At 35.6% G+C, this 13,920-nt stretch overlaps 1 protein-coding gene across 1 annotated transcript in view; it reads right to left on the bottom strand.

The window, feature by feature from the left end:
• The window catches only part of Catsperb (cation channel sperm associated auxiliary subunit beta), a 189,140-nt gene that overhangs the window by 163,220 nt on the left and 12,000 nt on the right, over window positions 1-13,920 (bottom strand). The window contains exon 2 of the mRNA XM_063240997.1: window positions 9,910-9,998. Coding sequence (XP_063097067.1) covers window positions 9,910-9,998 — 89 coding nt within the window. The remainder of the gene's footprint in view (window positions 1-9,909; window positions 9,999-13,920) is intronic.

Raw genomic sequence — 13,920 nt, 5'->3', positions numbered from 1 at the left:
ATCACTGGCTATAAATCCCTTTTCAAGAAAAAAAAAAACAGAACTGAGCATGGTTGTGTACACATGTAATCCCATGTTGGTGCATGCCTGTAAACACAGCGGTCTGGGAGGCTGAGGCAGGAGGGCTGCAAGTTTGAGTGCAGCTCTGGTAACTTAGCAATTTAGCAAGACCTTGTCTCAAAATAAAAAAAATACAAAGCTTTGAGGATGTAGCCCCATGTGAAAGACTTGAGTTCAGTACCTATTGCTACATAACACAATACATCAAAACAAAACAAAAAAACTTAGAGAAAAAAACTGGTTGGAGAAGTTAGGTAAACTGCACAAGTCTGCACAGACCACTAACTAGCAAGCCCAAGATCTGATCTCAGCTTTGTAAGTTGTCTTCCTTGAAGGGTCACTTCTTTTCTACAATACATAATCACAATTAAGAAAGGATTTTTTTTTTTACTTAAAAGACACGCACTTCGTAATAGTTGTAAATATAAAGTTATATACGCGTGGCATTTCAAGAAGGAATTAAAAGTCTAAGTCAAAGTGGATTTAGAGATAAATGTACTTGTCTGTGAAATGTTTTTTTTTTTTTTATCGGTACCGGGGCTCAAACTCACGACCGCATGTTTGCAAGGCAGGTGCTTATGCCAGTGAGCTAAATCCCCAGCCCCTGTGGAATGGTTTGGTTTTTATTATATTTATCATAGATTTTTAGACAATCTGCATTTTTATTAACTTCTTAACATTGCTGCATGGCTATCTTAAAAAATTTTAGCAGTTCATGCAGTTTATAATCATCTTGGGGAGTGGTCACATGCACATAAAACAGCTTTTTGGTTTTTTGTCCCTCCTCCCCTGCTCCTCCCCTTCCTACTCTGGTGCCTCTATCAGCTTTTACATATTTATTGATATTATCTGTCTTAGCACATGTTATGGCATATAAAGTTTACAATGATTGCAGTATTAGGATCCTGTACCTGGCGTGTCTTTATTCTTTTTATTTCCCTTCCCCTCCTTCTCACCCTTCACTGTTATTCCTTTGGACCACTTCCCTACTAGACTACATCTATTCTCTTGTCCCTTTCTACTCGTTTTTAATATTTTCTTTGTACTTTACCTCACATAAATGAGAGACCTCATGTGGTTTTTAAGTGTGTGTGTCTGGTTTGTTTCATTCAATATGACATTCCCAGATGCATGCATTTTCCTACAAATACCTCAAATTTCTTTATAATGGAGTAGTATTCCATTATATGCAGATACCACATTTTCTTTATCCAGTCATCAGTTGATGGGTACACAGCCTGCTTCTAGGATTTAGCTATTATGCATTGTATGTTACAAACACTGGTATGTACATAATTGCTGTAGTTATGATGACTTAAGCTCTTTGGGAAGGATACCTTGCAGGGAGATAGCTGGGTTGAATGGAATTTCTAATTTCAATTCTTTGAGAAATCTCAAACTGATTTCCGTAATAATTGTACTAGTTTTGCAATACTACTATAATGAAACAGGGTTCCCTTTTCACCACAGCCATGCCAGCATTTGTTACTGCTTGATTTCTTAATGATTGTCATTTTTTCTGGAGATCGACTCTTAGCATTGTTTTGATTTGCATTTCTCTAAGGCCAAGAGATGCTGAATATTTTTTCATATATTCCTTTACCATTTGTATTCTTTCCTCTGTGAAGTGTCCGTTCATGTATCTTGCCTATTTCTAGACTATGTCTTTCATTTTAGGTGGTTTGATTTTTTTTTGAATTCTTTGTATATTCTCAATATTAGTCCTCTGTCTGAGGCATAGCTGGCAAATATTTTTTCACATTCTTTAGGTTTTTTTTTTTCATTCTACTGATTGACTTTTCTTGTACTATACAGAAGCTGTTTAGTCTGATTCTGTTTAGAAAATCTTTCCCTACACTAGTCTTCAAGTATTTTACCATGGTGAGAGATAAGGGTCCAGTTTTATTCTTCTACAAACAGATAATCAGTTTTCCCAGCACCACTGTAGAATAGGCTGGCTTCTCTCCAATATACGCTTCTGGATCCTTTGTCAAAAATCAAACAGTCGAGTATGTTTGGGGGTGTGTCTGTTGCTCAGTTCTGTTCCACTGATCTATGTGTCTGTTTTTGTTGCAGCACCATGCCATTCTTTTTAGCACTATGTTTTGTAGTGTACCTGAAGTCAGGTATTATCATGCCACCTGCTTTGCTTTTGTTGCCCAAAATTACTTTTGCTAGTTTTGGAATTTTCTGGTTCCATATGAATTTTGGGATTGTTTTTTCTAGATATTTAATGTATCCTATTGGTATTTTGACTGGGACTACACTGACTCTGTGTAAAAGTTTTGTCAAAATTGCCATTTTGACAATATCCAGGAACCAGGGACTTCTTTCCATTTTCTGAGGCCCTCTTCCATCTTCTTCACAGTACTGTAGTTATTTTGTAGAAGTTTTTCACCTCTTTGTCTGAATTAATTCCTAGAAACTTCATTTTTCTTGAAGTGATCATGAATGATATTGTATTTATAATTTACTTATCCTCTTCATTGTTTTTATACACAAATGCTAATGATTTTTGTGCATTTGTCTTATATCCTGCTACTTTGCTGAAATTGGTAGAGATGTTTGGGTCTTCTATGTAGAGTATCATGTCATTTACAAATAGTGACATTTGAATTCTTCCTTTCTTATATGTATTCTCTTTATTTCTTTCTCTTGCCTAATCGCTCTGGCTAATGTTTCAAGTACTATGTTGAATAGTAGAGATGATAGTGGACATCCTTGTCTTGTTCCTGATGTTGGGGAAATGCTTTTAGTTTTTCCCTCTTTAGTATGATGCTGGCTATAGTTTGTCATAAATAGCCTTTATCATATTCAGGTATGGTTCTTCTACACATGTTTTCTTATGGCTTTTTATCATGACAGAATGTTGGATCTTGTCAAAAGCTTTTCCTGCACCTATTGATATGACCTATGGTTTTTGGCCTTGCTCCTCTTTATGTGACGTATTACACTTATAGACTTATGTATGTTGAATTCTCCTTGCATGTGTGGGATGAAACCTACTTTATTATGATGTATAGTTTTTGGTAATGTGCTGCATTCTATTTGTTAACATTTTGTTGAGGATTTTCTCATGGCTATCTTAATTTTGTTTTGTGTATTTTAAAGTCTCTTATTTTAATCAAAGGATCATATCATCTCTTACCTACAATGAAAATTTCAATGAAGATTCTTTTTCAAGGTCATATGAGGCCATTTTCTTTCTCTAATGGATTACACTGGTCACATTTCAAAAGGACAAACAAACTCCATAAAAAATTGTGACACTTGATCTTAAAAAAGAAAGAGTGAAGAGGCAGCATTTCAAAACAACAACCACAACAGGACTTCTGGGAAGATGGCAAAGCAGTAAGCAGCAGCGGAAACAGACTCTCTGAGAGTCACCGTCCAGACACTGGAATACTTCATTGTGAGGAAGACAAGAAGGAAGGAAGTGGGTCCCCTGGACCCAGGAGGAATCTCAAGTGTGAACTGAGAGAAGGAAAAGAAAAACTTCAGCAAAGAAGAAGGCTGTAGCTGGCTGTGCCTTCACCTGGGGTTGAACTCACTGTGTGAGAGGAGCTGTTGGAACCTGGGGCACACGATCACAGTGACAGTGGCGGCTGGCGACCCCAGAGCCCTCTGCAAAGAGATGCAGCAGTGCAGGCGAGCAGTGTACATGGAGGACCACACTGGCCTGTGGTGAGTGCAGAGGACTCAGTCGTTTCATGGAGAGAGTGATTGGCTGGGAACCACTTTTGAGACAGGCCAGATAAGCCCAGAACCAGAACTGCTGCTGGCTTCCTCCCGCATTGGATTGCAGCAAGCCCAATGAATCTGGTCTTAGAACAGGCCTGCTAAAGTTATCTACTACTCTGCCATAAAGCAATGGCTGGCTTGTGGGGATATAGTGGCATTATTCAGGACTCTGTCTACACAGGCTGTCTACTAGTGAACCTAGAGACAATCCTGGAAGTGGACTATTTTTTTCTTGTTTGATCGTTTTGCTTTGTTTTATTCAGTTTGTTTTTATTTCTCTTTCTCTTTTCTTTTTTTTTTTTTTTTTAACGAGAGTGACAGTGGTTCCTAACCTCTTTTGGGTGCAGTTCTGTTCTGTCCTACCTTTTATCTCTTCCACCTCTCTTTGCCTTCAATCTTCTGCACCAGTTTCCCTAAATTGGCGGGATGTATCTTTGTTCTCCAACCTTACTTGTAATCTCTTTCTCTTTTCCTACTTCTATATTTTCTTCTTGATCCATTTTAAATTTTAATCTCTAGGACAGAATTGGAACTTTACAGATTTACATGTTGCATATAATTACTTGATTTGTTTTACATTTTGTTACATAATCACAAATCTAGTTCATATGGTTAAAAGTTGCAAATTAAGGGTTAGCTCAGTTTGTTGTTTTATAGGTTGTGTTTGATGCCCCTGGTACCAAGATAGCCACAATTGACATGATTTTTCTAAACAGCTGTCAGCCTTGATAATCCATGACTGAGATTAACTAAAAGTCAGAGTAAATACTGTGTCACAGTGCCAAAGAATCAGGGATTAGGCCAAATAAGCAACGACTTCTCATCTCCAACAAACTGAAGAGGTAAGATCTTCCAACAGACTCAAAACTAAAACTAGCTATACCTGGAAGATCCCTCAGAAAAATAATCATTACCTAACTGTCCTAAATACCACCAATAAAGCAACCCGCCATAGGCAACTTACAAGCAACATCCCAGGAACTAAACTAAAAAAGAAAAGAATGAGAAGACACTTAAACAAGATGCAACTCCAGACATCCAGTTCACCCAAGGCAAACCCAAGGGGCAATGAGATGTATCAAAACATACACCATGCTTAGCAATGTTAGAGCTGACACAGACAAAAAGAATAGCTTAAGCAAATTATGGAAGCACAGTATAGGAAACAAATGGAATCAATAAAGCAAATTCAAGCAGATATCCAAAAAAATAAAAACTCCGCTGAAACTATTCAAAGCAGATTAGGCCAGTATGAGGACAGGATCTAAGATACTGAAGACAGGCTTGCACTTAGTGACCAGGAAAATAAAGATTTCTCAAAACTAGTAAGGGATCATGAGAAATCAGCTGCTAGATGAGACAAAGAAGAATAACTTAAGATTAATTGGAGTCAATTAACAAGCAAGAAATACCACAAATTACATTAAAAACATGTTCACAGAGATTGTGACAGAAAACTTTCCCAGTAGAGAAAAAGAATTTGTCATACAAGTAAATGAGGCATATAGAACTCCAACTAGCAAGATCAAAAAAATCTACATCCAGGCATATCATAGTCAAGATTCCAGAAATTCAACCCAAGAATAGAATCTTAAAAGCTGTTAGGGAAAACAAACAAATCACTTTTAAAGAAAAACCCATCAGAATCACAGCTGACCTCAACACAAACTCTCAAGTCAAGGAAAACTTGGAGTAAAGTGGCTCTTTCTAAAGGAAAATAACTTTCAATCCAGATTGATGTATCCTGCAAAACTATCTTTCAAAATAGATGGAGACATAACAAAGAACATGACAAAGAACATGACAAAGAACATCTGAGGAAATCTATGACCACCAAACCAGCACTCCAAAACGTTCTGAAGGACATTCTAGAAAGAGATAATAGCTCCATGAATCCCATCAGAAGGAGTTCGCCAGTAAAGGCAAACAATTAGAGGAAGTGGGGTTGGGGGAGGGAAGCCAACAAGAAAATAACATGACAAAGATAAGTCCATACATATCAGTTAATGCATAATCGTGAATGTTAATGGTCTCAATTTACCAGTCTAAGACACAGACTGGAAAAATGGATCAAGAAGCAAGATCCAACAATGTGTTGCACATAAGAAACACATTTAATTTAAAAAAGAATTCATAGACTGAAAGTCAAAGGATGGAAAACAATATTCCATGCAACAAGAATCCAGAAAAAAGCAGAGGTACCTATTCTATTTGCAAACAAAGTGAATTTCAAGCCAAGACTGAGTAAGAGAGATAAAGAAGGTTACTAACATCTTTATAAAGGGAATTATTCAAGAGGAAGAAATAATAATGATAAATATATATGCAACAAATACCAGTGCACCCAGCTATAAAATAATTACTAATAAACATGAAAACTTGAATAAGCCCTAATACAGTTGTATTGGGAGACCTCAATACCTCACTGTCACAAAAAGACAGATCAACTAGACAAAAAAAAAAATCAATGATGAAATACTAGAACTAAATCACACTTTTGGGCAAATGGACCTAGTAGATGTCTATAGAGTGTTCCAATCCACAACATCAGAATACACATTCTTCGCAGCTGCACAGGGGACATTCTGCAAAATAGACAATATACTGGCTCATAGAACATGCTTAAGTAAATGTAAAGGAATTGAAATTATCCCATGCATACACAGTGCAATGAAATTGGAAATCCATGCCAAAGGAAACCATAAGAACTTCATAAACACTTGGAAATTAAATAGCATGGGTCACAGATGAAAATAAAGAAGAGATGAGACAGTTTTTATGGTTGAATGATAATGACAATACAACATATCGGAAATTGTGGGACACAATGAAAATCATCCTAATAGGGAAATTTATAGCAGTAAATGCCCGTATCAGGAAAACAGAGAAAGCACATATAAATAACTTAATGTTGAATCTCAAACTTCTAGAAAAAGATCAGGCTAACCTAAAAGCTTGTACAAGGGAGGAAATTAGAAAGATCAGAATAGAAATTAATACACTTGAAGAATAAAAAGAACAATACAAAGAATCAATGAATTGAAGAGTTGGTTCTTTGAAAGATTAAATAAAGTTGACAAACCCTTAGCCAATCTTATAAAAAAAGGAAAGAAAAGACTCAAATCCATGCAATGAGGAATGAAAAGGGTAAAATCACAACAGACCTTGAAGAAATTCAGAAAATCATTTGTATCTACTTTGAAAATTTGTATTCTAATAAGTTGGAAAATACAGAAGAAATGAACAGATCCCTAGATACATATAAATTACCAAAACTGAATCAAGAAGATATAAGAATCCTAATAACCCAATCCCAACAAATAAAAATGAAAATGTAACCAAAAACCTGGCAACAAGGAAAAGTCCAGGTCCTGATGGAATCCCTGCTGAATTCTACAAGAAACTTAGTGAAGACCTAACACCACTCTTTCTCACACTTTTAATGAAATTGAAAGGGAAGCAATAGTCCCAAATTCATTCCTGGAAGCAAACATTACTCTGATTCCCAAACCAGAAAAGGACCCAACTAAGAAAGAGAATTATACACTAATCTCCCTAATGAACATTGATGAAAAATCCTCAATAAGATACTAGCAAAGACACTGCAGCAAATCATCAAAAAGACTGCACACCATGATCAAGTGGGATTCATCCCAGGGATGCAGGGATGGTTCAACATACATACATTCACAGATGTATTCACATTGCATTATTAGAGCCAAGGACAAAAATCATATGATCATCTCAATAGATGATCAGAAAAAGTTTTTGACAAAGTGCAGCACTCATTCATGATAAAAAATCTACAGAAAATTGGGATAGATGGTCCTTTTCTCAATCTTATAAAAACCATCTATGACAAACCAACAGCCAATATCATACTAAATGGAAAAAAATGGAACAAGACCATAATGTCCATTGTCACCACTCTTATTCAACATAGTCCTGGAAACTTTAGCAGGAACAATTAGACAAGAGAAAGAAACAAAAGGAATGAAAATAGGAAAGGAAGAAATTAAACTATTGTTATTTGTATATGACATGATACTCTACTTCAAGACGCCAAATCTCCACCAAAAGACTTTCAGATTTAATAAGCAAATTCAGTAACATAGCTGGTTACAAAGTCAACACTCAAAAATTGATAGCTTTTCTGTACACATATAACAAATTCACTGATAGAAAAATCAGGGAGACAATACCCTTTATAATAACATCCAAAAAAAAGAAATATCTAGGAATCAATCTAACAAAGGATGTAAAAGACCTCTACATTGAAAACTACAGTACTCTGTAAAAGGAGACTGAAGAGGATATTAGAAAATTGATAGAGATCCTGTGCTCTTGGGTAGGAAGAGCCAATATAGTTAAAATGGCCATACTTCCAAAACTGCTATACAGATTCAGTGCAATCCTAATCAAAATTCCAATAGCATATCTCACAGAATTAGAGAAAGCAATCCTAAAATTCATCTGGAACCAGAAGAGACCTTTCTTCACTGGAAGAAAGATAGCCTATTTAACAAATGGTGTTGGAAAAACTGGCTCTACACATGCCATGCATTACAACTGGACCCATATATTTCAGATGCATGAAACTAAGATCAGAATGAATTGAAGATCTTAATATTAAAACAGAAACATTAAATCTTCTGGAAGATAGAGGAGGTAAAAATCTTGAAGACATTGGTATAGGCAAAGACTTTATGAACAAAACCCAGGTTGCATAGGAACTATCACAAATAATCAACAAATGGGGTCTCATCCCACTGAAAAATTTTTTCACAAGAGAAATCACCAGCAGAGTGAATAGACAATGTACAATGTAGGAGAAAATGTTTGCCAGCTGTTCCTTAGACAAAGGATTACTATCAAGAGCACATAAAGGACTAAAAAAAAAATCAGGCCTCCCAGATTTAAAGACCCACTCTGAAAATGAGCACCTGAGATGAATATATACTTCTCAGATGAAGAAATAAAAACAGCAAATAAATATGTGAAAAAATGTTCAACATCCCTGGTCATTTGAGAAATGCAAATTAAAACAATACTGAGATTCCATCTAACCCCAGAAAGAATGATTAGTATCAAGAAATCAACCACTAACAAATGCTGGAGGGGCTGCAGAGAAAAATAAATCCTTCTCCACTGTTTCTGGGAATGCAGATCAGTGTGGAGATTCCTCAAAACACTAGGATCAGAGGTCCCATTCAACCCAGCAATTCTCCTTCTGAGTATCTTCCCAGAAGCATTCAAAACATCATACCACAGTGATATATGTGCATCCACGTTTTTTTTTGGGTGGGGGGGAGGAACCAGGGATCGAACTCACGACTGCCTGCTTGCAAGGCAGGCGCTTATGCTGCTGAGCTAAATCTCCAGCCCCTGTGCATCCATGTTTATAGCAGCTCAGTTTATAATAGGCAGATTTTGGAAACAACTTAAATGTCCATCCACTGAGGGATGGATAAAAAAGATGTGATATTTTGATATAGTGGAGTACTACTCAGCTATAAAGAATGATAAACTGGACACTTTTATAGGTAATGGATGCACCTTGAGAACATATGCATTAGTGAAATAAATAAGATGCACCTTGAGAACATATGCATTAGTGAAATAAATAAAATAAATAAGATGTATATGTATATAAAAATAGTTAAGATGTACTACTGATTTATCTGCGTTATGTGAGTTTGCTGAAAAGAAAGATTTGTACTGGTATTTCTTGGACAATTGAAGGCAGATGTCTTGTGATCTGGGTGAATGAGTTGGGGGTGACAAATACAATGTATGTACCATTGTTACCCCCTGATTGATGTGCTTTAAAATTTTATTGTAGTTTTTTTACTCTCCTTTTTTTTTCTTTTTATGTTTGAATAAAATGGATTTTAAAAAATAGCAATAACAAAACAAAACCACCACAGGTACTCAATGACTAATTAAAATTTTTACTTGGATCAAGTGGACATGGACTAGAAAGTATACAAATGATTGTATAGAATTTCACCTTCCCACATCTGCAAAGAGTATACAGTGCTATTGGTTTTACACATGAATTTAAGAGAAATGCAAAGTGTCATAAGAAATGCTGTTAGAAGACCTTACCAAATGTTTTGAGGAAAGATACAACTTCATTATTTCATTGGTTTTGGGGAGCCCTTCGCTAGAGCAAGAGAAATGTTTCTTCGGAACACCTATTTAAAACAAAAAAATGAATATTTTAGGTTACAGATAGAAGAATTTCCATTGCAAGTACATTTTTCAACTGATGAAATTGTTTTTGAAGAACAAGAATATAGCTATTTTTTAAATTTCATTTTATTGTAGATGAGTTTAAAATCTTTTTTTTTTTTTTAAGATATAGTATCAGGACACTATAAAGGGAGGTCAGGCTGAAGTCCTAAGATTAAAATATATCACATGTTACACTATGATGCAAATATACATACATATGTAGAAATGTAACACTCATGCTAGGTTGAACATAGAGCATTAACACTGAGCTATATCCTAGTACTTTATTTGAGGCAGGATGCCTATAAAAGTTTTAAAGACAGAAAAAAGCTGTATCAAGCCAAGCCTGGGTAACGTAGTCACTTATTTAGACTTTGTCTCAAAATAAAAAAATAAAAAGGGCTGAGCATGTAGCTCAGTGTGAAAGTCCTGGGTTCAATCCCCAGTAACATACACACACACACACACACACACACACACACACACACACACACGCACGCACACATGCGCACACAAACACATTCACACACCAACAATCAACAAAAAACAAACAATAGTTCTTGGCTCTTCAATTCCTAATCCTTAGTGAGTGTATAAAAAAATCAATAATTGGATATTGACAAGATAATTGTGTTCAGAGAGAAAACTACTGAAACAAGATGTTAGAAAGAGAATTCTTTCTGCTTACATTGAGTTTGAATAAAGAGTAAAATTTTAAAAATGTAATAGGCATTTCTGAAATTTGGTACACTAAATCAGACTCCTCCTTAGGAAAATGACCAGACAAGATTTAGTTGAAAGGACAGGAAATATTTTGATGAGAGAACCATGGTCCTGTATAATCACAACTTGCTGGTGCAAAAAGATAGATAAAAGCTAGGCATGGTGGCACAGACCTATAATTCCAGCACTCAGAAGGCTGAAACAGGAGGTTTATCCTGAGTCTGAGGCCAACCTGGACTACACAGTGAGTTCAAGGCCAGTCTTAACTCCATAGTGAAATCCTGTCTCAAAAAACTAAAAGCAAAACAAAACAAAAATGATACATAGATTTTTCTTGCATGGTTTAACATATACAAATCAATAAATGTAATACCACATCAACAGAGCCAAAAACAAAAACCACATGGTCATCTCAATAGATGCAGAAAAAGCTTTCGATAAAGTCCAACACATGTTCATGATAAAAACCCTTCAGAAACTCGGAATACATGGGGTCTACCTCAATTTTGTAAATGCCATCTATGACAAACCAACAGCTAACATTATACTAAATGAACAAAAACTGAAAGCTTTCACTTTAAAATCAGAAACAAGACAAGGATGTCTACTATCACCACTCCTATTCAATATAGTTCTGGAAACACTAGCCAGGGCAATCAGACAAGAGAGAGAAATAAAAAGAATAAGGATAGGAAAGGAAGAAGCTAAATTATTACTATTTGGAGATGACATGATACTCTATATAGAAGACTCAAAAACTCCATTAAAAGACTACTAGAGGTAATAAACAAATTCAGCAGTGTAGCTGTATACAAAATCAATGCTCGAAAATCAATAGCATTCCTGTATACAAACAAAAAACTTACTGAGAGAGTAATTATGGAAATATCGACCTTCACAACAACATCTAAAAAATGAAATACTTAGGAATCAACCTAAGAATGTAAAAGACCTATATGCTGAAAATTATGCTATGCTAAAAAAGGAGATTGAAGAGGTTATTAGAAAATGGAAGGATGTTCCTTGCTCTTGGTTAGGAAGAAACAACATTATGAAAATGGCCATACTCCCAAAACTGTTACACAAATTTAATGCAATCCCAATCATAATATCATTAACATACCTCACAGAGAAAAAACACTCCTAAAATTCATTTGGAAACAGAAGAAACCTAGAATACAAAGGCAGTTCTGGGCAATAAAGGCAAGGCAGGAGGCATCTCAATTCCTGACTTGAAACTATACTACAAAGCCACAGTAATAAAGTCAGCATGGTATTGGCAAAGAAGTAGACCCGAGGATCAATGGAACAGATTAGAAGATGCTAACACAACTATCAAGATACTCAGCCACCTGATATTTGACAAAAGGGCTAAACATGTTCACTGGAAGAAGGATATCCTCTTTAATAAATGGTGTTGGAAAAACTGGCTCTCCACATGCTGAAGACTGAAACTAGAACCATGCCTATCATCATGCACAAAACTAAAATTTAAATGGAGCAAACACCTAAATATTAAAACAGAAACACTAAATCTACTGGAAGACAAGGTAGACAGAAGTCTTGGAGACACAGGGGTAGACAGAGAATTCATGAACAGAATGCAAACTGCACAGGACACACTTCAAAGAATCAACAACTGGGATCTCATATTGTTGAAAAGTTTCTGCACTTCAAAAGAAATCACCAACATAGTGAAAAGAAAACCCACAGAATGGGAAAGAATTTTAGCCAGCAATCCTTCAGACAAAGGACTTATATCAAGAACATATAAAGAATTGAAAAACATCAAGCTTCTCCAAATTCAAAGACCCTCTCCAAAAATGAGTATTGGAGATGAACACACAGTTCTCAGATGAAGATATACAAATGTTCACCATCACTGGTCATTTGAGAAATGCAAATTAAAACAGCATTGAGATTTCATCTCACTTTGCAAAGAATGACTGCTTATCAAGAAATCAATTGATAGCAAATGTTGGGGAGGCTGCGGGGGAAAAAGGAACACTTCTCCACTGTTGGTGGGAGTATAGACTGGTGCAGCCACTATGGAAATCACTATGGAGATTTCTCAGAAGACTAGGATTGGAAGTTCCATTCAATCCAGCTATTCCCCTCCTGGGTATTTTCCCAAAAAAGCTGAAAAGTTCATATCACAGTGATATATGTGCACCCATGTTCATAGCAGCACAATTTGTAATAGCTAAATCTTGAAAACAACCAAGATGCCCATCAACTGCAGAGTGGATGAAAAAGATGTATTTTGATACAATGCAATATTACTCAGCTATAAAAAGGATGATCTTGAGGCCTTCATAGGTAAATGGAGACAACTTAAGACTATCCTCATTAGTGAAATAAATAAGAATCATATTTATAAATATCACATTGTGTCTCTAGTGTTAAAAGTAATAAGAAATGTAGGAGTAATAAAACCCAAAATGCGTAATTGCTATTATAAAGAAGAGAGGAAAAGAAAGTGCTCTAAAAGATATAACTGCATGTATGTTTAAGTGTGTAGGATTGATAACTATATTACTAGGTTTTTGTTGGATCATTGAACAAAACTGTTTGCAGTCTCCATGTTTGAATGTCCACTTTGTATGCTTTATATAACTTGAACAACTATTTCTAAGAGGGCAATATGTAATTTATTAACTAGTGATTTCTATTTTTTTTGAAATTATTTCTACCCTTTATCTGTTTTTTTCTCTTTAAATAAAATTAAAAAAATTTTTTTTCTTATAGGCCACTCGTGAGAAAGAACTAGTTTAGGATAATATAAAGCATTGTTCTCAGTAGTCTCTGAGTCGCAACTAAATATCAGCAGAAAGAATTTGAAGGCATAGCTGGAGTTTTAAAGGAACTAATAAAGAAATAGATATCCAGTGAGAACAGAGAACCTTCTACCTTTGTTAGAAAACTGTAGATAAGATTTAATTCCTAATAACATAATGGAGGGAAGAGGGCTATGAAAGACCTATTCAAATGCCTACTTCTCCAGGTCAGCTCTCTGGCTGTCAGATAATCACCTGGAACTGGTTAGGTAAGAACTGACACTCTCATTACGTCTCCTTTCCCACCCACTCTGGAACAGAAGGGTCAAAGCTTAAGGTTAATGGGATAGTGAAAAGGAATTGAGACACTAAGCAGAGAAAA

The sequence above is a fragment of the Cavia porcellus genome, unplaced genomic scaffold, assembly GCF_034190915.1.
Source record: "Cavia porcellus strain 051 isolate PalLab524CR breed Dunkin Hartley unplaced genomic scaffold, mCavPor4.1 scaffold_31, whole genome shotgun sequence".
NCBI classification, from domain to species: domain Eukaryota; kingdom Metazoa; phylum Chordata; class Mammalia; order Rodentia; family Caviidae; genus Cavia; species Cavia porcellus.
The sequence above is the reverse complement of the archived record's forward strand: the minus strand, read 5'-3'. Positions and strand labels throughout refer to the sequence as shown.